General features: G+C 60.0%; 1 protein-coding gene and 1 long non-coding RNA gene across 5 annotated transcripts in view; one reads left to right on the top strand and one right to left on the bottom strand.

Annotated features, from left to right (window-relative positions):
• Positions 1-1,854: 1,854 nt before the first annotated feature.
• C20H1orf198 (chromosome 20 C1orf198 homolog) lies at positions 1,855-19,255 on the top strand. Of its 4 annotated transcripts, none has more exons than XM_059677711.1 (4): positions 1,855-2,237; positions 9,799-9,849; positions 15,642-16,148; positions 17,934-19,255. In XM_059677711.1, exons 1-4 carry the CDS (start codon positions 1,905-1,907, stop codon positions 17,988-17,990), a joined length of 948 nt encoding a protein of 315 aa, XP_059533694.1. In that variant the 5' UTR covers positions 1,855-1,904; the 3' UTR covers positions 17,991-19,255. The 4 variants fall into 4 exon arrangements, with proteins under 4 accessions (XP_059533694.1, XP_059533696.1, XP_059533695.1 ...); XM_059677710.1 differs by having other exon boundaries at positions 1,856-2,237; positions 15,603-16,148; XM_059677713.1 differs by lacking the exon at positions 9,799-9,849.
• Positions 19,144-23,825, bottom strand: part of LOC132222572 (uncharacterized) — an 85,386-nt gene continuing 80,704 nt past the window's right edge. The window contains exon 2 of the long non-coding RNA XR_009450262.1: positions 19,144-19,575. This is a non-coding gene — a long non-coding RNA (uncharacterized LOC132222572). The remainder of the gene's footprint in view (positions 19,576-23,825) is intronic.

Raw genomic sequence — 23,825 nt, 5'->3', positions numbered from 1 at the left:
AAAACAGAACTTTGGCCCTCGCCGGTTTGGTTCAGTGGATAGAGCATCAGCCTGCGGACTGAAGGGTCCCAGGTTCGATTCTGGTCAAGGGCACATGCCCAGGTTGTGAGCTCGATCCTCAGTAGGGGATGCGCAGGAGGCAGCGGATCAATGATTCTCTCATCATTGATGTTTCTATCTCTCTCTACCTCTCTGAAATCAATAAAAATATATTTTTAAAAAAACAACAGAACTTTGTAAATTATCTGTACAATTGTGTTCAGAATTATCCAAGTGTTACTTTGAAAGCAAAGGAACAGCCAAAATGCAATTTTTTTATTTAAGAGATGATACTTAATTCTCATCTGAGACTGGGTTACAGTCTTGTTCAAATCAGCCAAATGGTAAAATGGTAAGAGCTTTGTATAATGTTTAAAAATACATTTTTATTGATTTCAGAGAGGAAGGGAGAGGGAGAGAGAGAGAGAGGAATACCAATGATGAGAGAACCATTGGTTGGCTGCCTCCTGCACACCCCACAGTGGGGATCGAGCCCTCAACCCAGGCATGTGCCCTGACCAGCCATCAAACTGTGCCCTCCTGGTTCACAGGTCAGTGCTCAACCAGTGAGCCCCGCAGGCCGGGCTCAGTGTAATTTTGGTTTTTGAGGTCTGGGCCTCTTCTCAAAATGACCAACCTGGCCCCAACTGTTGGGGTGTCTCTGCCTAAGGAAACTGGCCGCCCCCTCCATGTTGTTTGCAAACGTCCAGCGGCTGAGTCCTGCTTTCCGAGACTCCAAAATAAACGTCATTTCACTTGTGGCATCAGAGAAAGCAGAGGCCTGGCGGAATCTCGGGGACCTCTCCGTCCACAGCGACAAAACACAGGGCAGGTGGCCGGCCCTGCGGGAGGAACTCCCACCTGCAGGGACGGCACTGTGAGCTACCTCGCACTTCATTTTTCCCTTTAGGAGGAGCGGGAACTAATTTTCTTTTTAACACCCCGGACACTAGTCCAGGCCGTCCCTTCCGCCTCCTCGCTCCCCACTGCCCACCCCTCCTGTGTCAGCGGCCGGCGCCAGGACAATGGCCCAGTGTCCTGGGCTTGAAGAAAAGCAGAACAGCGGGGCCAGCGTGGTCAGTGCCTGAGCGTGGACCTAGGAACCAGGAGGTCACGGTTGGATTCCTGGTCAGGGCACAGGCCCGGGTAGCAGGTCCCCAGTGAGGGGCGAGCAGGAGGCAGCCGATCCATGATTCTCTCTCATCATGGATGTTTCCATCTTTATCCCTCTCCCTTCCTCTCTGAAATCAATTTAAAAAATATTTTGTTAAAGCATCTTTAAAAACAAACAGAAGACGCTCATCGGGCAAAGGGACGGGGAGGCATAGGCGGCGGCTGGGTCGCTGGGTGCCGCTTCCTGGCACGTTACCGGGCAGAAAAGTTTCCTTTGTCAAACAGTGGCCACGTGGCGCCATGGCGGCTCCAGCAGCCACGGGCCGGGCCGCCGGGACCAGGGGACGCGCCAGCCACCTCCGGAGCTGGCCTGGGGGAGCCCCGAGAAGTGGGGGCCCCACGGGAACCATCAAGGGCGGACCCGGACAACGCCGCCGGGACCTTTGGGGTGTCACCAGGGGACAAATGCGGAGGTGGAGGGCGGGGTTCCGGGGGGTGGGCGGGAGCGGGAGGCGGGGTTCCCGGGCGTGGGGGTCGCGGAGGATGGGATTCCGGGGGCGGGGCGGGGATACGGGGGACGGGATCCCAGGGGGTCGGGGCGCGGAGGACGGACTCCGGGGTGGGAGGACGTGGAGGGCGGGGCTCCCGGGGCGGAAGGGCGCCGATCTCGGGGGAGGGGCGCGGGGCGGGGCGCGGGGTGGGGCGGGGGCTCCGGGCGGGGCGGGGGCGCGGGGAGCGGCGGCCGGCGGGGCATGGCGTCCATGGCGGCGGCGATCGCGGCCTCGCGCTCGGTCGTCATGAGCGGGAACCGGCCCCTGGACGAGCGGGAGCGGAAGCGCTTCTCCTACTTCGCGTCGCTGAGCCCCATGGCGCGGAAGATCATGCAGGACAAGGAGCGGATCCGCGAGAAGTACGGGCCCGAGTGGGCGCGCCTGCCGCCCGCGCAGCAGGACGCGATCATCGACCGCTGCCTGGTGGGTCCGAGCGCCCCCGCGCCCCGCGCGCCCGGGGACCCCGAGGAGCCGGCGCGCTTCCCCGGCCTGCGCGGACCCACGGGCCAGAAGCTGGTGCGCTTCGGGGACGAGGTAGGCGCGGCCGGGCCGGGACCAGCACCGGGACCGGGACCGGGACCCTCGCCCCTCCCCGCGCCGAGGCTGCCCGTCCGGGGCGCGCGGGGGAGGGGGGGCACCTTCCCGCAGCGGGGGCTGGAGCGGAGAGGGCGCAGGGGTGCGAGCGGCGGTCCGGAGCCGAGGGGCGGCGTGGGGGCTCCCCGGGAGTTTGGGGGGCTCCCTAGAGCAGCAGGAGGTCTTTAAGGACCCCCCGTGTCTCCCTCTCCGCTGGGCCGCCCCGGGTGCAGAGTCTCCCGAGGCTGTTTCTCAAAGTGGACACAGCGGGGGTGTCAAGCCGGACGAGCGGGTTCTGACCCCTTCATCCCCCCCCCCCCCCCGCGCCGGCCGCGGGGGGCGCCCCGCACTTGACAGAGTCGCGTTGGTGAGCTGCCAGGGGCCGTGGAATTGCCAGGCGAGATAAGGGGGAGGAAGAGGTGCCCCCCCGGAGATAAGGGGCAAAACCCAGGCCTGGGAAGGGACGTTTCCCGAGGGAGCCGATGGATGCACCAGCCTTGTTTTGGGGGTGAGCATGGTAGCCTCTTGTTTCCGCCGGAAAAAACGCAGGGGTACGTTTTGGGGAGACACAGACGCTGCAAAGAAAAGCTCAGGGGTGCCCCCCACCCGGTCACCAGGCCCCGAGGGGCCGCGCTGCTCAGAAGCCGGGCTTTTCCTCCGAAGTTGGTTGAGCTGAAACCTGCCCTTAGGTTTCGCCCGGTGCTTTTTGGGGGGGCCTTTGAGACTTAACTTTTGCAGGAGAGTCGCCAAGTCAGAGAGAGCAGGAGGCGTGACAGTGAGACCCGCACAGGCTGGTGGTGAGGCTGGGAGGTGGCAGGGAGGAGGCTCCGGGCATGGAGAGCTTAGCCAAGGAAGTTGCGGCCGGTGGGAGGGATTCTAGCCAAGAAGGAGGTTTGCATGCGATCTCCAGGCCTGGCTGTACCCGGACATTTGTTAACACAAAAGGCTTGCGGTCCGGCCCTAAGCCCACGTGGATGCCGGGGACATGGGAAGGACAGAAACAGGCGGCCGATGTCGATTTATTCTGAAAGCATCAAAGAGTCTCTCTCGCCATCGATGTTCCTGTCTCTCCCCCTCTCCCTTCCTCTCTGGAATCAATAAAAATATATTTAAAAAAATAAATGCATAAAAATGCATCCCCTAGAGCTGGCAAAAGGCTGGCACCAGCGTGGCTCAGTGGTTGATCAATGAACCAGGAGGTCATGGTTCCATTTCCGGTCTGGCCACATGCCCTGGTTGCGGGCTTGATCCCCAGTGGGGGACGCGCGGGAGGCAGCCGACCCACGATTCTCTCTCATCATGGATGTTTCTATCTCCCTGCCCCTCTCCCTTCCTCTCTGAAATCAATAAAAATATATTTACACACACAAAAAAAGTGGAGTCTCCATTAGATATGAACTTGCTTAGCCAGGAAAAAGAGGGTGGGGCAAGCCGGAGGGATGACAGTATAGGTCGAAAATGTATTCCCAGAGCTGAGACCTTTCCAGAGCGAAAATATGCATCTCTCTAAAGATGTCTGCAGGGTCTGTGCTCAGAGGGGGGAGGTGAAAATGCCGGCAGCGCCTCTTTGGAAAAGTCATGAAGAAATAAATACGAGAGGAAGTTAACCTGTAAGCACTGTACGTACAAATGCTGGCCCGTGCCCGGCCGGCGTGGCTCAGGGCTTGAGCGTCGACCTATGAACCAGAAGGACAGGGTTTGATTCCCGGTCAGGGAACAGGCCCGGGTTGTGAGCTGGATCCCCAGTGAGGGGTGTACAGGAGGCAGCCGATCCATGATTGCCTCTCATCATTGATGTTTCTCTCTCTCTCTTTCCCTTCCTCTCTGAAATCAATAAAAAATACCAAAACATACACACACAAAAAACAAACCAAACGTTGGCGAGTGACTGTCAGTTTCCCTTAGTTTGGGGTCTCGCTAAGAATACCCACAGGCCTGCTCCCCATCAGAAGGCCGGGGCCAAACAAGGGCCCAGCGTCCCTGATAAGGAAGAGGTGGCCAAGTTCACTTAGGACTGTCATTCCTGAACCGGCTGCCAGGCTGAGCCCTTCCGGAGTTAAATTTGATTTAAAAACAAACGGAACTGTTACGGTCGTACCTGCAGGTGCTTCCAGACCAAACCAGCCCTGTTTGTCAGCCTTGAGCTGTGCCAGGCGGGCCGAGAGCAGGCGGCCGAGGCCCTGACCAGCTCAGCACGGAGGGCACAGACACAGACACGGCCTCCGAGGGGAGATCCACGGGCATTGTCCCGGGCGTCTGTCCGCCTGCAGTGGCTGTGGTTTCACGGCACCATGGAATTTAAAATGCATCCCCTAGCCCAGCCGGCGTGGCTCAGTGGTTGAGCGGCGACCCATGAACCAGGAGGTCACGGTTCGATTCCCGCTCAGGGCATAGGCCCGGGTTGCAGACTCGATCCCCAGTGTGGGGTGTGACGGAGGCAGCCGATCCGTGACTCTCTCTCATCATTGGTGTTTCTGTCTCTCCCTCTCCCTTCCTCTCTAAAATCAATAAGAATATATTTAAAAATAAACAAATAAGTAAAAATGCATCTCCTAGAGCTGGCAAAAGGTTGGCTGTTCATGGAGGAGGACTGGTGCCTCCTGCACGCCCCACCCTGGGGATCGAGCCCGCAACCCGGGCATGTGCCCTGACCGGGAATCGAACCGTGACCTCCTGGTTCATAAGCTGACGCTCAACCACCGAGCCATGCTGGCCAGGCCCCATAGCAGCATTTTAAGTGAGAGTAGAGGGAGAGAAAGAGAGAGAGAGAGACATCAGTGTGAGAGAGACACATGGATTGGTTGCATCCTGCTCAAGACCCGACCGGAGCCCTGGATCGAACCTGCAACCCAGGTACATGCCCTTGGCCGGGAATCAAACCGTGACACCCTTCAGTCTGAGGTCCAACATTCTAACCACTGAGCCAAACTGGCTAGGGCAGCCTTCGGCAGAAAAAGCAAAAGGGAAATTTGAGGGTTGCTTTTCGGCATTCTGGACTTGTTTTTTTTTTTTAAAGAATGTGGATGTGTCATTATGGTCCCCACCGCCGTCTGGCAGATCTGTGGCTGTCTTAGAAAAGATGACAGGGTGGTGTGGCTCTTGTGTCTCTGCCCCTGGCGTCCTGAGCCCTGGCTCGGGGCAGGAGTTAGAGAGAACGTGGCTATGAGTCCAGAGCCAGTGGCACAAGCTGCCCTGCAGATGGAGGGGTGCGGGGGGGGGGTGGTTCTCTGCCCACAGCAGCACCTGGCAGGTACCCTGCCCCTTGGGGCTCCTGGGAGGAAAGCCGTTGACCCAGCTGAGCCCGGGGAGCGAGCAGCACAGGCCCCTCCCTGGCCCCCGCGGCTGCTGCCGGGGAACAGGTTTGGCAGAGAAATGAAATGACTAGCTCACCGTCAGGCAGGGAGGGGACCGCTGAGAGCGCGGTGGCTGGTCTGGAGTCACCATTTGATTGGCAGCCGTCACTTTTACACCCTAAGCAAGAGATCCCCTTAGCACCGGACAAAAGAGCCATTTCTTGAAAAAATAAGACCAGCCCTTTCATTTATTTGTTTATTTGTTTGTTTGTTTAATTGATTTCAAAGAGGAAAGGAGAGGGAGAGAGAGGTAGAAACATCCATGATGAGAGAGAATCATGGATCGGCTGCCTCCTGCACGTCCCAAACTGGGGATGGAGCCTGCAACCCGGGCCTGTGCCCTGACCGGGAATCGAACCGTGGCCCCCTGGTTCATAGGTCGACGCTCAGCCATTGAGCCACACCGGCTGGGCACAATCAACCCTTTTATTTTTTTTATTATTTTTTTAAAATATATTTTATTGATTTTTTTATTACAGAGAGTAAGGGGGGAGGGATAGAGAGTTAGAAACATCGATCAGCTGCCTCCTGCACGCCCCCCACTGGGGATGTGCCCACAACCAAGGTACATGCCCTTGACCAGAATTGAACCCGGGACCCTTCAGTCGTCAAGCCGACGCTCAACCACTGAGCCACACCGGCCGGGCACGACCAGCCCTTTTAAACTTCCTACTTGTTTTTCTGTTCACTTCCCTGACTCTGTCCTCCATGTGCCCCCTGGTCCCGCTGCCGCCACACGGGCCTCCCTGCAGGCCTGGGCTGGGCGTTCACATTCCTGGTGGACGCTGCCGACAGTTCAGCCGAAACCGCCTTTCTGCTGTCGGAAGTGCAGTCTGTACTCCACTTGAGGAAACGCTCCGATCAGCAGAGTTAAATGTATTGCAAGTCAAAGGGAAAACCATCGATTCCATAAATATGTGGGCAGCTCTTAGTCCCTAAGAATAAGCAGTTGGTAGAAACAGAGCATATTGTAATGATTCTTCCTCCCTCCTCTATTTTTAATAGACGTCATTATTTGTTTATTTTTATTTTATATTGTTACTAGAGGCCTGGTGCACGGATTCGTGCACCAGTGGGGTCCCTCGGTCTGGCCTGTGGGGATCAGGTTGAAACCGGCTCTCTGACATCCCCGAGGGGTCCTGGATTGCGAGAAGGTGCAGGCCAGGGCGAGGGACCCTACCTGTGCACGATCGGGGCCGGGGAGGGACCGCGGGAGGGCTCCAGGACGTGTCCCGCCCGTCTTGCCCAGTCCAATTGGCTGGACCTCAGCAGCCATCTAACTTACCGGTCGGTGCGTCTGCCCCCTGGTGGTCAGTGTGCGTTGTAGCGACTGGCTGAACGAACGATCAGACACTTAGCATATTAGGCTTTTCTTATATAGGATTGATTTCAGAGAGGATGGGAGAGGATGTGCTCCCCACATCCTTCCTCCGACCGACCTGGGGGCACCTCAGGGACCCCCACTGCAGAGCTGGGCGCAGGTGCTGTCCCTGTGCCACAGGCTGAGAGGCAGCAATCAAATCCACGGGAGGACGTGCTCAGTGGTCTGAGCAAGGCCACCCAAGGGGATGGGGACGCTCATGCAGTTCCGCCAGGTTCGCAGTGAACGCTCCGTCCGGAGCTTCTCCTTTTTGGATACTTTTGGAAGAGACGTGACTTCCACAGATAAACCGTAGCCGGTCAGCCCGGCCGATGTGGCTCAGTGGATAGAGCATAAGCCCTTGGACTGAAGGGTCCTGGCTTCGATTCCGGTCAAGGGTAGGTACCTGGGCTGCAGGCTTGATCCCCAGTCCCGTTCGGGGGCACGTGCGGGAGGCAACCAATCGATGTTTCTCTCTCTCTGTCTCTCCCCCTCCCTTCCACTCTAATAATCAATGAAAAAATATAGCCAGTGAGCCCTGGATGGTTTGGCTCAGTGGATAGAGCGTCGGCCTGCAGACTGAAGGGTCCTGGGTTCGATTCTGATCAAGGGCCCAGGCCCGGGTTGCAGGCTCGATCCCCAGTAGGGAGACATGCAGGAGGCAGCCGATCGATGATTCTCATCATTGATGTTTCTATCTCTCTCCCCCATCCCTTCCTCTCTGAAATCAATAAAAGTATATTTTTAAAAAAAAAATCATAGCCAATTGTAGAGTTACTTGTAACCAAATAATTTCAAAAGCAAGATACCCAAACCCTTTAGAAATTGAATTGCAGAAATGACATTTAACGTGGAATGTGGATCGTTGGCTGCAGGGAGGAGTGGGAGGTGGGAGCCGTAGCCCCGTCCGTCCAGGCCCCGGGTGATGGTCCTGAATCAGGGTCCTGGCGGGAGCAGTTCTGATGCCTGGGAGCCTGTCCGGCCGCCCGCGGCCCCTGGGGCTGGAGCGCAGGCCAGCGCTGACATCAGAGCTTCGGCCGCATTTTTGTGTGGCGTGTTTATTTTTGTCAGGCACTCTTATTTTTTTATGAGCTCAGAATGGCAGAAATCTCAGGAATGTGCCCCTTGACTCGGTTCCTTGCGGGAGCCAACAGCAGACGATGGACTTGACACCAAATTGGGGAGAAATCGCGGAGAGGCGCCCTCCCCGTCTGACCCCCTTGGCGCGGCCGCTCCCCGCTGGCTGTGACCAGGGACACGGCTGGCTCTCCGAGCTCCAGGCCGAGTCTCTGGTGCTGAGAGTCCTGAACTCATTCACCTTCTGCAACCAGACAGCCGGCGGGTCCCGGCTGCCTGTCACGACGTGAGCCGGTGCAGCAGAGGGGCGCACGCTGCACAATTGATGTTTAGAAGAGAGAGCAGATCCCACGAGGAGGGAGTCCAGCCCGGGGTGCCCTGCCCTGGGCCAGGAGTCCCGCGCCCTTCCCTTCCCTTTCTGTCCAGGCCCAAATCGAGATGAAAGGAGATTTACGGTCCGTCCACCGCCTCTGTTTTCCCATCTGCCAACAAGGTCTCTCTTGTTGTATCATTTCTGAGATCGTAGCATTGTAGGACCTTCAGGTCATTTGGCTCAACTGCACTCCTCCCCCCGCACACCCCTCCCCTCACCCCCACCCCCACCCTCCCATACACCCTCCCGCAGCTGCAGACTCCGGGTCAGAGAGGCTGGTCGATGTGCATGCCTCCCGGCAGCCCATGGCCATTTTTGGAGGGAAGGAGTTTGTAAATGAAAATAACTTGGGTTTAACTGACATTCCACACGGGAGGGCGGTGGCCCACGCTCCCTCTCTTTTTTTAAAACAATTTTTATAAACTTTTAAAAAATATATTTTTTTTATTGGTTTCAGAGAGGAAGGGGGAGAGAGAGAGAGGGAGAGAGGGAATCATCAATGATGAGAAAGGGCTGGCGGCTCTGGTTTGCAACAAGGTTGTCGATCTTTCCGTGATCACGGCAGCGCCCGGGTGGGGGGTGGGGAGGAGGGGCCGCGTGTCCGGGTGAGCGCCCAGGCCCACAGGCTGCTCCCAGCCAGGTTAGGCTGTGCCTCCTCCAATCAGAACAACACCATCCCGTCCAACAGAGCGTGATGACGGTCCCTTACCGTCCTCGCTGGTCCCCAACAGCCTGTCTCCGCCCCATCAGCTTGACAGATGAGGAAACTGAGCCTCAAAGACAGCGGTTCTCAACCTGTGGGTCGCGGCCCCTTTGGGGGTCGAACGACCCTTTCACAGGGGTCGCCTAAGACCCTCGGAAAACACATAGATAATGACATATTGCTTTGTGATGAATCGCTATGCTTTCATGATGTTCCGTTTGTCACCATGAAATTGGGGGTCCCCACAACGTGAGGAACCGTATGAAAGGGTCGCGGCGTGAGGAGGGTTGAGAACCGCTGCTCAAAAGGCTAATCATCGTCCCGTGGCCCCTTGGGTCAGCTGCCTCCTGCACGAGGGCTGAGCCCTGGGTCCTAACGCCCCCTCCCCTTTCTCCCCAACGTCCGTCCTGGGCCTCCCGGGCGGGCGGTCAGCGCCGTCTGCCTGGCCCGGGAGCCGCGTGCCCGGCAGCCTCGGGAAGGTAGGGGACAGCCAGGCCGCGGTCAGCACATTCTGCCCAGGGCGCCCCGACGCCAGGCCCGCTCCCAGCCAGGACCTGGGATGAGTCCCAGAGGTCGGTTCCCCCGCGGCCTTGGCAGATGTTTGCCGGGGGCGCTCGGGTCCGAGTTTCAGATTTCTTCTTGAATTGTCGTTTCAGGACATAACTTGGCAGGACGAGCACTCGGCTCCTTTCTCCTGGGAGACGAAGGTGAGTGGGATGAAATCTAGATTGGCCCGCCCTCTGAGCAGGACCTGCATCCTTGTGTGTTTTTCTTGCAGCCTTTGCGGGACTCGGAAGGCCGCGGCCCCACACGGCCGGCCGGGGAGAGGCGAGGAGGGGGGAGGGCTGGCGATGAGTTAGCTCCCCTCTGTGGGGGCCTGGGGTGTGGGGGCTCAGCCCTGAGGGCATCGGTGGGGGTGCTCTGTAGGGCAGAGCTGTGAGCGGAGCTTTTCATTTTAATTATTTTTTATTTTTATTCTTTGAAATACATGGTTATTGATTTCAGAGAGGAAGGGAGAGAAAGAGAGAGATAGAAACATCCATGATGAGAGAGAATCATGGATCGGCTGCCTCCTGCACGCCCCCCCACTGGGGATGTGCCCCCAACCAAGGTACATGCCCTTGACCGGAATCGAACCTGGGACCCTTGAGTCCACAGGCTGACGCTCTATCCACTGAGCCACACCGGTCAGGGCCATTTCGTCTGTTTTTAACCTGGGTGAGGATTGGCGGGGGGCCGGGGAGGAGAGGTGGTGGTTCCCAGGTAGCTGTTGACACGGGTCTCGGCTCCCGGGGCCAATGTGGGGGACAGGCACCTGGAAAAGGTTTTGAGAACAGTCCTGTTCTCGGATGCGGGGCCAGTGGAGTCACCCTCGTGCTGCCCGTCACTGTCCGCTGACGCCGGCGGGTCCCTCGGGAGCCCGGTGACTTCAGCAGGCGCGATAAAATCAAGTTAGTGTGTCACCCGTTGTCACCGTGTCCCTGCAGCCGGGCGTGTCTTTGTGGGTCAGCGTCCCTGTCCAGGCCTGTCCCCTCTCGGGGCAGAGCCGCTGGCCTCCCAGCCGCGGGGCTCACGCTGCGCCCTCACCTTCGGGCCGACCTGCGGGTCGGACGTGGGTGGTTTTGGGTTGGAGCCGGTGGAGGGCGTCCCGGAGCCCGGAGGCTCTTGTCCCCTCCCCCGTCCTGATGAGTCAAGGTCGACTTCCAGAAAGTCCCCCACCCCCCTCCCGGCCTCAGGCTTGGACTCACCTGCCCCCTGCGACCTGGACTTGGTTACTCTCTGCCTTCGGACTCACAGGCTGGTCGGAGCCCGGCCGGTGTGGCTCAGTGGTTAGGCGTTGACTTACGAACCAGGAGGTCACAGTTCGATTCCCGGTCAGGGCACAGGCCCAAGTTGCGGGCTTCATCCCCAGTGGGGGGTGTGCAGGAGGCAGCCGATCCATGATCCTCTCTCATCATGGATGTCTCTCTCTCTCTCTCTCTCTCTCTCTCTCTCTCTCTCTCCCTCCCTCTCCCTTCCTCTCTGACATCAGTACAAACCCGTTACAAACACACACAGTAGGGGCAGCCGTGAGGGAGAGCTGCGTGTGCTGGCGGAACCGCTGGCCGCACAGCCGTCCCTGCAGCCGCCCCGTCACATGTCGGTGGACTTGCTGGGACCTGTAGGCTCTCATCTTCCCTGACGACTCAGTGCAGCGGCCGCCTGCCTGCGTGCGTGTTGCCTACGCGCCCCCAGCTCTCCCGGCTCTGACGCTCGGCCTGACGCTCAGATACCTGAGGCCGGCGAGCTGCCCCCGGCCACGCTGTCCACGCTGTCGGCCGTGCGGGCAGAGCTGAGAGCCCCGGGGGCGCCTCTGTGTGGGCTCCTTCCTTTAGGCCGGCCCCCGGGGTTCCCCCTGCGGAGAGCGAGCTGGTGCTGTGTGGGGACAGGGGTCGCTGCCCGGTGCCAGGGTTCAGAGGTCGCTGCCCAGTGGAGCAGAGCTCTCAGCAGGAGGGCCCCTGATGGCGGAACCATCCCCCAGCTCTCCCCCATGGGCCTGTTTCTACTGTGTGTGGAGTCGGGGGGCGGGGGGGTGGGGAGAGGGCACAGACTGGTCTCGGTGTAGCACCAGCCTCCTGGGATCCCTCTGTCTTCCACCCCATGCTCCCCACCTGGTTCCCCTTCCTCCCAGCTGACCCTCATCCTCCCTCCCCATCCCTCATCCTCCCTCCCTGGTCCCTCCTCCCTCCCAGGCTGATCCTCATCCTCCCTCCCTGGTCCCGTCTCCCTCCTAGCTGACCCCCATGCTCCCTCCCTGGTCCCGTCTCCCTCCCAGCTGACCCCCATCCTCCCTCCCGGTCCCTTCTCCCTCCCAGCTGACCCCCATCCTCCCTCCCTGGTCCCTCCTCCCTCCCAGGCTGACCCTCATCCTCCCTCCCGGTCCCTTCTCCCTCCCAGCTGACCCCCATCCTCCCTCCCAGTCCCTCCTCCCTCCCAGCTGACCCCCATGCTCCCTCCCTGGTCCCATCTCCCTCCCAGCTGACCCCCATCCTCCCTCCCGGTCCCTTCTCCCTCCCAGCTGACCCCCATCCTCCCTCCCAGTCCCTCCTCCCTCCCAGCTGACCCCCATGCTCCCTCCCTGGTCCCGTCTCCCTCCCAGCTGACCCCCATCCTCCCTCCCGGTCCCTTCTCCCTCCCAGCTGACCCCCATCCTCCCTCCCAGTCCCTCCTCCCTCCCAGCTGACCCCCATGCTCCCTCCCTGGTCCCGTCTCCCTCCCAGCTGACCCCCATCCTCCCTCCCTGGTCCCGTCTCCCTCCCAGCTGACCCCCATCCTCCCTCCCTGGTCCCTCCTCCCTCCCAGGCTGACCCAGGTGCCCCTGTTGTTCGGACTTCTCCATCGGAGAGGGGGGCTCGGAGGGAGGCTGCGGGGCCCAGCTGGGGTGGGGGTGGTTGGGCCGGCGTTTTCCCACTCCTGTCGGCCTGGCAGGCGAGCGGGGGTGGGGAGGGCGCCCCTGGGACCCCGCGGTGGATGCCTCTCTCAGGCTCCTGATCTTTCAAGAGGAAAAAACCCAGCACTTGGAATGTTCCCGAGAGGGGGGCGGGCGGGAGCCCAGCCGTGCTTGGCATTCCCGTGCTCTGGGCTGGTCGCTGGGAGTATCTGGGGAGACAGACGCCTGCAGAGGCTGTCACGCCTGGCACTGGTAGCTGGGCTCTGGGGACCCCACCCCCACCCCCACCCCCACTGTGCTTTCCATCCCCAAGTTGTCTGGACTCTATTCCTTTTTTAAAAAAATATGTATTTTTTAAATTGGTTTCAGAGAGGAAGGGAGAGGGAGAGAGAGAGAGAGAGCCATCCATGATGAGAGAGAATCATGGATCGGCCGCCTCCTGCACGCCCCGCACTGGGGATCGAGCCCGCAACCCGGGCCTGTGCCCCGACCGGGAATCGCACCGTGACCTCCTGGTTCACACGGCGACGCTCAACCACCGAGCCCCACCGGCCGGCCGGGCACTATTTCCCCGCTTCTCCGTCCCCTTCCTTCCTGGGAGGGACCGCGGAGAGAGTGGACGTTCGCTGGTTCGCGATTCTATTAGGATTTGCTCCAGAAAACCCTCGTCTCTCCCCACGGCCTTGCTGCAGCCTCCGTTCGGCATCTAGATCTGCGGAGGCCGCCAAGCCAAACAGTTGGTTTTGGCCGCCTGCGTTCCCCCTTCCCTGCGATTTAACATTCCTCTCCAGTGAGTGGGACGCAGAAATAGACACTGCGCTCCGTTGTGGTCTTTCTGTTTTTAGAACGGACGTGGCCAGCGGAGCCCCGGTTCCCCCCTGGGGTCACTGACACGCTGTCCTGGCTGGACCCACTCCCTCACCCCCTCCCCCCCCCCCACCCCCCACCCCCACCCCGCACACCCTCCCCAGCTGGCTCTTCGGTGGGGCTGTCAGCATCATTGCCGGACGGGAGAGAGGTTCCTGTTCACTCCTCATCTCTCCTCTCAAAGAGCCAAGGCCAGCCCTGGCCGGTGTGGCTCAGCGGATAGAGCGCTGGCCTGCGGACTGAAGGGTCCCGGGTTCAAGTCCAGTCAAGGGCACAGGGCTGGGTTGCGGGCTCGATCCCCAGTGTGGGGCGTGCAGGAGGCAGCCGATCCATGATTCTCTCTCATCGTTGATGTGTCTGTCCCTCTCCCTTCCTCTCTGAAATCGTTTAAAAAATAAAAAAAAGATGGAGGGCGACCTGGACCTCCTACCCGCCTGCCCACCCGCCCGCCTGCAGCCGCTGCGTCTCACCCGTCAGTCTTCCCGGGTGAGCGGTGGGCGTCCCCCCGGGCTCTGCACCGTGGGCCGGGCCGGCCTCCCCTCCTCTCCCAAGGGGGCTCTCTCTCCACACCCGGAAAACGGACTTTCTTTCCAGAAATAAGGACATCGCACCTGGAACTCGATGGTCTCTCCCGCGCTCATCACGGGGTGCAGAGGCTGCCCCGCTCCCACTCGCTGCTCTGTCCCCGGTCACATGGGCCCCGCCTGTCCGAGCTGCCAGTGGCGTGACCTTCAGAGGCAGGTCGAAGGGGAGGCGGTCAGAGCCCCTGGCAGTCCCAGACCCGCTCAGCCGGGAATGCTGGAGGCCTGGGACCGAGGGAGACGAGATCTAACAGGAGAAAAGGCCCGTCGCCTCCTCTCCCTGCCTCCCGCGCCTTCCCGGCGGGGCGCACTTTACACACTACAAACCCCTGGGTCTGGGGGGCTGTGGGAGGAGACGCAGCACCCCGCATTGGTCAAGGAGGACTGCTTTACAAATATATATAGAGAGATTTTATTCAGAGAGGAAGGGAGAGGGAGAGGGAGATAGAAAGAGAGACATCCATGGTGAGAGCGAATCATGGACCGGCTGCCTCCTGCACGCCCCACGCTCAGGATCGAGCCCGCAACCCGGGCATGTGCCCTGACCAGGAATCGAACCCTGACCTCCTGGTTCATCGGTCGACGCGCAACCACTGAGCCGCCCCGGCCGAGCCAGGAGGGCTGTTTCTTAAAGGAGATTGTGGTCATGTCTCACTTGCACAATAGAACATAACATCTGCCCGGGGGAGAGGACTCAGGGTCAGATACTCCAGGCTGTTTTCCTCCCGTAAGCTCTGGCTTTCCTCCTCTTCATCCCAAAGCGCCCAAACCAGGTCAACCCGCCCAGCCCCCTCTCCTCGCCAGGGGACGCCCTCCCCTCCCGGGAGGACAGGGATGTGGAGGGAGCAGGTCCGTCCCCCTCCAGAAGGTCACGCCCAGCCCAGTGCTGCCCGAGTGCCCTTTCCACTGCCCTTCCCACTCGCCCCCAGCGGCCTGGGCCTCACCCGGTGCCTCTGGCCCTGCCTCCCCTCCTCTCCCCTCCCCTCCCCTCCCCTCCCCTCCCCTCCCCTCCACGTAGGCCGACGGCCTGGCTTTCCTGAGGCTTCTACGTGGGATCCCGCAGGAGAAATTGCTGCTCCCAGAAAAGCCCGGGCTCCACGAAGGCCTCACTGTCCCCCTCACTCTGCAATTTCCACATCAAAGTCCAGGCTCGCTCCCCGCGTCAGACCTCTATTTAAAGACACCAGCGTCTCTGTATCTGTTCGGTCGTGGCATTCGGAAAGACGCTGGGCACGGAGGGTTCACCCGGAAACAGGCTTTTAACGATCCCGTGAGGTCCCGGGCACTTTGTCTCGAAACGGTGCCGCGGACAAGGCGACCTGCTGTCCACGCGGGCGTCACTCCTGGTGGCCTCTCATCGCTGATGTCTCTCTCTCTCTCCTTCTCCCTTCCTCTCTGAAATCAGTACAGATATATTTTAAAAAGAGAGAGAGAGAGAGAGAGAGAGGGAGAAAGTTCTAGAAAATGGACAACAAAGCATGGTTCTCGCTGCTGGGCTGGGGGCTGTGTGCGCTGTGCGCCTGTCCCTGGGGTTCTCAGGGTCGTCTCTGTTCTCCCCCCCCCATCCCCCCCCTCCCTGCAGAGCCAGATGGAGTTCAGCGTCTCCTCCTTATCCATCCAGGAGCCCAGCGGCGGCCCCGCCAGCGAGCCCCGCCCGCCGTCCAAAGCCTGCCAGGCCCCCCAGGCCCTCCGGCCGGCCCAGGGCAGCAAGTCCTCCAGCCTGGACGCCCTGGGCCCCGCCCGGAAGGACGAGGAGGCCGCCTTCTGGAAGATCAACGCCGAGCGCTCCCGCGGGGAGGGGCCCCAGGCCGAGTTCCCCTCGCTGACCCCCAGCCAGATCAAGTCCATGGAGAAGGGGGAGAAGGTGCTGCCCGCCAGCTACCGGCCGGACCCCGCCCCGAGGGACAGGGAGGCCAAGGCGGAGCGGCCCGGCCACCCGCGCGCGGAGCCGCTGGCCCTCCCCGGCGCCGGCGTCCAGCCCGAGGGACCCCCGCCCGTCGGGGCCTGCACCGGGGCGTCGGAGGCGGGCGCCCCCTCGGAGCCCGTGGGCCAGCCGCTCTCCCCCGGGGCCGGCCCCATCGATGGGGAGATGGCGGATGAGCTGTTCTCCGAACCCAGCGCCGCACAGGTGGGTGGCCCTGCTCCGGGCGGGTGGGCCCTTCCTCTGGGAGGGACACGGCCGTTTCCGCCCCTGGGTGGCTGTGAATCGTGAGCACATACCTGTTCGCGGTCCCGCTTTTGTTTCTGGTTTTGTTTTGTTTTGCTAATCCTCACCCGACGTAGGCTATTTTTCCATTGATTTTTAGAGAGCGTGGAGGGAGAGAGGGAGAGAAACATCGATGTGGGAGAGACACATCCGTTGGTTGCCTCCCCGCACGAGCCAGGGCCAGGGATCGAGCCGCCATCCAGGCACGTGCCCTTGACAGGAATCGAACCCAGGACCCTTCAGTCCGAGGGCCGACGCTCTGTCCACTGAGCCACACGGGCCAGGGCTCCAGTCCCTGCTTTCAGTCCCTCGGGGCGGATCCCAGACGAGGCATCTCGGGAGCAGGTGGCAGCTCCGTGTTTCACGGCGGCCGCACCCGTTCACATTCCCGCGAGCAAGACGTCTGGTTTCCCCTCATCCTCGGCAATGCTTGTTATTTTTTTCCCTTTAAAAAAATATTTTTATTGATTTCAGAGTGAAAGGGGAGGGAGAGAGAGAGAGAGAAACATCCATGATGAGAGAGAATCAGGGATCGGCTGCCTCCTGCACGCCCCACACTGGGGATGGAGCCTGCAACCCGGGCCTGTGCCCTGACCGGGAATCGAACTGTGACCTCCTGGTTCATTGGTTGACGCTCAACCACTGAGCCACACTGGCTGGCCTCCCCATATTTTTTATTCTCTCAGCTTTGCAAGCTGTGTGTGTGTATGTGTGTGTGTGTGTGTGTGTGTGTGTGACATCAGAAAGACTGTGACGTGTTCTCTTATTCCGTGATGACTGCATTCGCACATGCCTGACTTTCAGAAAAGAGAGAGGCACGCTTTCCGCCTTTGCTGTGCGGGTTGGTCTAGACCAGCGGTTCTCAACCGTGGCTGCACATTAGAATCACCCGGGAATCCTTTTTTAATTTCTTTATTGGTTAAGGTATTACAAATGTGTCCTCATCCTCCATTAACCCCCAACCTGCCCCCCCCACACACACACTCATGCTCTCATCCCCCTGTTGTCCGTGTCCATTGGTTTGGCTTATATGCATGCGGACAAGTCCTTTGGTTGATCTCTTCCCCTTACCCCCACCCGACCCGGGAATCTTTTTAAAATCCTGATTTCTGGGCCTCGTCCTCCGGAAATTCTGTTTCTTTGTGATGGGGTGGGGCCACCACGTGAGTAACGAAGAAACAGAATTTCCGGAGGACGAGGCCCAGAAATCAGGATTTTAAAAAGATTCCCGGGGGATTCTCATGTGCAGCCAAGGTTGAGAACTGCTGGTCTAGAAGCTGCTCACAGACATATCTGGGGGACAGAGAGAAGCGTGTGGATCCAGGCCAAGTGTAGCCTGCATTGAATTTGATTTTTTTTTAAATTTTTTATTGTTGATAGTATTACAGAGATCTCCACCCCCACATCCCTCCCTCTCCCAGCCCCTCCCATCCCCCCCGAGGTCTTCATGGGCTGTGCCTATAAGTATATACGTTCTTTGGTTTATCTCTTCTCGTCCCCGCAACCCCACATCCAGGCATGTCGGTCGCATTGAACCTGATTTTTAAATTTTCTGGCTCCAAGCGCCGAGGCAAATGGCCGTCAGGGAGCCTCGCGAACGGAAGCAGCTCCTTCATTTGGGTCATTTTAAACGAGATGCTGTTTTTAGGTTACTCGGCCCTAAAAAAAGTCCCTCTGCTTACGCCGCTGCTCTTGTCCCTCCCGCAGGTCAGCGCGAGCAGTGTCATCCTGAAGACGGGGTTTGATTTCCTGGACAACTGGTAAAGCGAGTCAGACACGCGCGCATAGACCCCACAGAGAAACCAAGAACCCCCGACGATTCCCGCGGAGGTGCGGCCGGCGGGCGCGGGCGGAAAGGGCAGCCTTTCCCGGTCTCTGTACGCGGTTATTTTTTTTTTTGAATCTTTTGGAAACTGTAAGAATCGCCGCGTCCAGATTTCCAGAGCGCCCCCCTCTTTTGGCTAAGACCCGATGTATCTGCCATTTTCCACGATTTGCTAACCGAAGTTTTTGCATTTGGAATTTTTAAAGACTGGTAGGCGTTCCTGCTGTGCGCCGGCTCCCGCTCCTCTGGCAAAGGGCTCTCTCTCCACCGGTCACACAAGCGACAGGCGTGGCCTCCATCTCCTTCTCCTTCGTCCCCCATCCCCCCCTTTGTTCTCCGTGGGGGTTTCCGTGGACGGTTTACCGTGGATGGGTGGTCGCCGGTGATGCCCGCAGTGTGGCAGCAGCGCGCCGGCTGCCAGGGTGGGCATATTTGTTCCCCACGTGCCCGCCTCCCACCCTCACCCCCAGTCCCAGCCGCCCAGGGCTCCCCTGGCCGACCCCACCCTTCGCCCCTGCGTCATGTCCAGGAAACAGACGTGAGGCCTGGCCGGGGGCGTCTTGGGGCCCCTGCCTGGTACCCGGGCATCCTTGCGTCCGTCCGTCCGTCCGCGTTGCATGTCTAAACGTTTTGTGTTAACGTCTCATTCCTTCCTGTCGAGACCTAGCGGCGGTGGGGCTACCCCTCTGCTTGCGTTTGTACTGTGTTCCTCCTGGAAGTTCTTCGCTGCTGATGTGGCCCGTGGGTGTCCCCACCCGCCCCCCCTCTCCACACCGAGGGCGGGTGGCGGGGTCACCCGAGGACAGGGCTCTTCTGATTGGTTGCGAGACCTTCCAGCCCGACCCTGGCTGGGGCAGGTCCCGTCGGTCACCACGGACCCTCCCGAGCCCTGCCCGCCCGCAGAAGCTCAAGAGTCCAGTTTCTGCGGGGACCTGGAGACCTCTGTCGTCATAGCAACGGCTCCCAGGCTGCCCAGGGGAGCAGGGCGGCCCCTGCACCCACCGGGTGGGAGGAGTGGACCCGCCACCCCCCCTCTTCGCCCACCGGAGTCGGCCCGGCCCCCCGGAGCTGCGCGAACCCGCGGGACGCGCCCCAGCGTGATGGACACGGCACCTCTCACTGTGTTCTGCTCACCGACGCCTTAATCCCCGCCCCTCCTGCCAGCCAGCACCTGGTCCAAGCCTCTGGGTTTTTTGGGGTTTTTTGTTTTTTTTTAAAAAAGAAAAACGCCTCTTTGTTTCACGGGACAGATCGGAAACGACTTCCAGATATTTTCTCTGGCTCCGAGGGGAGGCACGCGGCCGCGCTCTCTTGTTGTTTTTTCCAGGGAGGTTTCTGCCAAAGCCGCGGCCGAGCCAGTGTTGGGGTTTGGTTCCCGCCAGTTGCTTCGTGTCCCTAAACCTCATCTGGCCCCTTGGGCCCTGGGTTCGACCTGCCTCCGTTTGCTGACTGTCTCGTTTTTTAAGAATAGATTTGTATTCATTTCAGGGAGAGGAAGGGAGAGGGAGGGAGAGAGACCCATGCCTCGGCTGCCTCCTGCACACCCCCCACTGGGCATCCAGCCCGCACCCCGGGCCTGTGCCCCGGCCGGGCATCGAACCCTGACCTCCTGGTTCACAGGTCCGACGGCCAACCACTGGGCCACCCCGGCCAGGCTGCTGACCGTCTTTATTGTGGCAAATACAGGTTCTTTCTGTGCCGTTTAAATGTAGTTGAATAGACAAGGGCAGAGACGTCTCCAGCAAGGTGGGAGGGACAGAGTCTGGGGTCCCAGCAGGGGACAGCCCCCCCCCATGACCCCCGGCCAGCGGCGGGGCCCCAGCCCAGAAAGCGGGGTCCCTTAAGAACCGGGGGCCGTGCAGGCGTTGAGTTTGCGTTCCTCGGCGTTGGTGGCAGGATAGGAAGATCCGTGTCCCGGGACCATGCCCACGAGGTGACCTGTCTGTCCGGGAGACGATGCATCTCTCTCCCACTTTCTCCTGGAGCCACGGAGCCCCTCATGGTCCCCCGGGAAACCCCAGAGGGGTCCCGAGTCTTGTCGCTTTGCTCCACTTTGGGGAGTCAAGGAGCCCGCCCGAGGTCTGCACCCCGCCCGACCCTGGGGGCCTCCTCGGATCCGCATCCTCCTGGGCACAGGGGTCCCTGCCCGTCCTCCTGGGGATCGACGCCCGGTGCCTCCAAATCAGGGGAATGAAGCTCTTATGCTCGACACCTTTTTCCTCCCTGGGGATCAGGACGGAGCTTCTAAAACCAGGAGTTTCTGTGTATTATTTTTTTAAAAAAATACACCCTTTTCAGCGGAAGCCTGTATGTTTTGGGATTCACCCCCCCGCGCCCCGGATTCAGCTCAAGGATTCAGCGTCTTGCTCCGGGTGGACTGTCTTTTGCAAACTCCCTCCCGAGAAGCCAGACGCGGGCCTGAGTCCTTTTCCCCCGCCCCCCCGGATCTGTCCCCCGCCCCCCGGGTCCGGATTCGCCGCCCACATGGGGAATCTCGGGGCGGCGGGGCCCCCGGAGCGGGGGTCGGAGCGGCCTCCTTTTCTTGGAGCCTCTCCCTCTTTGATACACGGTTTTCCAAGAGGAACGTTCTTACTGACTCCTTGTAACCCGGTTGTATTTCCTATTTTCTATTAATAGCCTTTAATAAAGCCATTTCAGAGAGTCCCGGCCTGTCTGCTTGGGTCCCTGCGGGCCAGGACACCTGTGAGGACGAGTCTGCTGAGCACAGAGGAGAGACGAGTTCTTACCAGTTACTAGTAAAAGCGTGAAATCTCTCTCTTTTAAAAAACAAACATTTTGGTTAAATTCAGAGAGGAAGGGAGAGAGAGAAACATCCATGATGAGAGAGACTCATGGACCGGCTGCCTCCTGCACGCCCCACACTGGGGATCAAGCCTGCAACCCGGGCCTGTACCCTTGACCGGGAATCGAACCCTGACCTGGTTCATAGGTGGACGCTCAACCCCTGAGCCAGGCCAGGCCAGCGTGAAACCCCTTCAGGAGGCGCCCTGTGCGCAGCCCTGACGCGGTCCCCCCTGGAGGCTGGTGGGAAGCGGTGTCGAGGGGCACCGGCCCCCAGAGACGGGGTGGGCTCCAGCCCCTGGTGAGGAGTGCGGGGACCCTAGCCCGCTGCTTCGACACAGGACCCGCACGCCAAGCGTTCCCTGCTGCCAGCCCCTCCTGTGAAAATGTCCAGGCCCCAGCAGAAAGCCTGTGCCACAGGGACAGTGCGGGCTGGGGATGAGGCCCGGTGCCAGCCTGGCCACCCCCGGCCGGCCGGCGGCCTCGCGCCACCCCCGCATTTCGTCTCCATCCACTGATTCTGGCTAACATCTGGCCCCAGGGTGGCAATAGCATATGTTTTTCTTCATCGTTCTTTTTTCCTCTCTCTCTCTCTATTTTTTAATATGTTTTTATTGATTTTTTAGAGAGAGAAAGGAAGGGAGCCGGAGAGAGAGAGAGAAACATGGATGATGAGAGAGAATCATGGATCGGCCGCCTCCTGCACACCCTTCAGTGGGGATCGAGCCCACAACCCCGGGCCTGTGCCCTGACCGGGAATGGAACCAGCAACCTCTGGTGCACGAGACGATGCTCAATCCACCGAGCCGCCCGGGCCAGGCCTGCCTGCAGGTTTCTCACGCGGATGGAGGTCTTGTCAAAATCCAGCGCCGAGCAATGCGGCCCTGAGGGTACGTGGGGGTTGTTTCTTGGGGGGACCCAGGTGCTAGGTGGACCCCGGGGGGCTGTGGCTCTGAGGGAGCGGGGATGGGGGAGGGGGTCTGCTGAGTCACACTGGTGCTTCTGCCCTGCCCGCGGGAGCCAGCACGCTCTCCGGCGCCCCGTTCTGCCGATAATTGGACACAGATGTTCCTCGTCTGCAGGCTCCGGCGCCTCCTCGGGCAGACGCTGCCTCCCCCGCCCACCTCCACCCTCCCCGGGGGCTGGGTCTGAGCTGGGAGGGTGTGTGCCCCCCATGTTGGGGGGGACCCCAGGGCCCATTGTTCTCGGAGGAAGAAAGCGCCACCTGTGGCATTTCCCAGCCCCCGAGGTCCCTCCAGCTTTTATTTGATTTTATTAGTTTTCATCCTCACCCGAGGATGTTTTCCCCATTGATTTTTAGAGAGAGGGAAAGACAGAAATACCGATGTGAGGGAAACGCATCGATTGGCTGCCTCCTGCACGCCCCACCCGGGGTATTGAGCAACCCTGCCCGGGAATCGAACCCTGGCCTCCTGGTTCCTAGGTGGACGCTCAACCGCTAAGACTGTGGTCTGCAGACTGCGGCTTGCAAGCCACATGCGGCTCTTTGGCCCCTTGAGTGTGGCTCTTCCTAAGCCTTAGGAGGACCCTAATTAAGTTAATAACAATGTACCTCCCTGTATAGTTTAAGTTTAAAAAATTGGGCTCTCAAAAGCAATTTCAATCGTTGTACTGTTGGTATTTGGCTCTGTGGACTAATGAGTGTGTCGACCACTTTGGCTAAGCCAACGCCGGCCGGGCTAGTGACCATCCTTTTAGACCTTACCGGCCAACTGGGAGGGACAAGAGGCAATGCCCGCCCCACATGCAATAGCTGAGTTCTGCTGAGCTTAGAAGACGAAGGCTCCGAGCAGGTGGAGATGCTGAAAGGAGGAGGAGATGGCGTATTTCTGAGAGGCCAGGTCCTGATGCCACCTCAGTGGGATCCTGGGGGATGGTGCCATTCTCCTCTGAACCAGGAGGGAATCAGATGCATGACGGACTACCCCCCAGCCTCTCCCTCCGCCCAACCAGACGGGACCCAGCCACACTGGCCGGGCCTTCAGGGTCACAGTGAGAGCAGGAAGCCCAGAGCACAGGGCCCGGCAGCGGGGGAGGTCCCCCGCTGGCTGGCGGCATCCCCGCCCCGGAGCCCGGAACGCAGGCCTCCAGACTAAATCCAAGGCCATTTCTGCAAAGTGATCAGGCATTTGCTTCCTGTGGTTGGTCGCCTAACTGGAGGGTGGTTTTTCCTCTTCTGACACTGAGCAGACAAACCACAGTGATGAGAGAGCATCACCCATACGCCGCCTTCCACCCGAGGGGAGGGGCCGTTCAGGTCCAGGGGAGTCTCTCTCCCCCTCCCCCTCCCCCTCCCGGCCTCCCTCTCTTTCTCCCTCCCTCCTCCCTCTTCCTTCCCCCTTCTCTCCCCCAGCCCCGCCCCTTTCAGGAGGGCAGGCTGGCGCTGGGAAAGTGCCCCAGGCAGGCAGGGCATCGGTAGCCAGCACCGCCTGCTGCCAGTTCACAGCTGCCGAGCCCACGAGGCCTTCACACTGGCACTTGGCAGGCGGCCCCGGCTCTCGGGATAATGGCGCTTTGTTAGCACAGAGGAGCCAGCGTGTGAACTGGGCTGGCACGGTGACCCCGGCAGCCCTGGCAGCCGGGCCACGAGCTCTGGTGCCCTGGAGCTCGGCACCAGACCCAGGTGCTTAGACCAAACCCCCACGGGCATCTGTTCAGGCCCAGGTCCAGGTGGGCAACTGAAGGTAAATCGACTAAATACAGGGGTCCCACTGAACGTCCACGTGGTCCGGCCGGTGTGGTTCAGTGGTTGAGCGTCGACCTAGGAACCAGGAGGTCACGGTTGGATTCCAAGTCGGGGCACATGCCCGGGATTCGGACTCCATCCCCAGCGGGGGGTGTGCAGGAGGCAGTTGATCCGTGGTTCTCTCTCATCATTGATGTTTCTCTCCCTCTTCCTCTCCCTTCCTCTGAAATCAATAAAAATATATATATATATATATTAAATATAT

This window comes from Myotis daubentonii, chromosome 20, assembly GCF_963259705.1.
Source record: "Myotis daubentonii chromosome 20, mMyoDau2.1, whole genome shotgun sequence".
NCBI lineage: Eukaryota > Metazoa > Chordata > Mammalia > Chiroptera > Vespertilionidae > Myotis > Myotis daubentonii.
The sequence above is the reverse complement of the archived record's forward strand: the minus strand, read 5'-3'. Positions and strand labels throughout refer to the sequence as shown.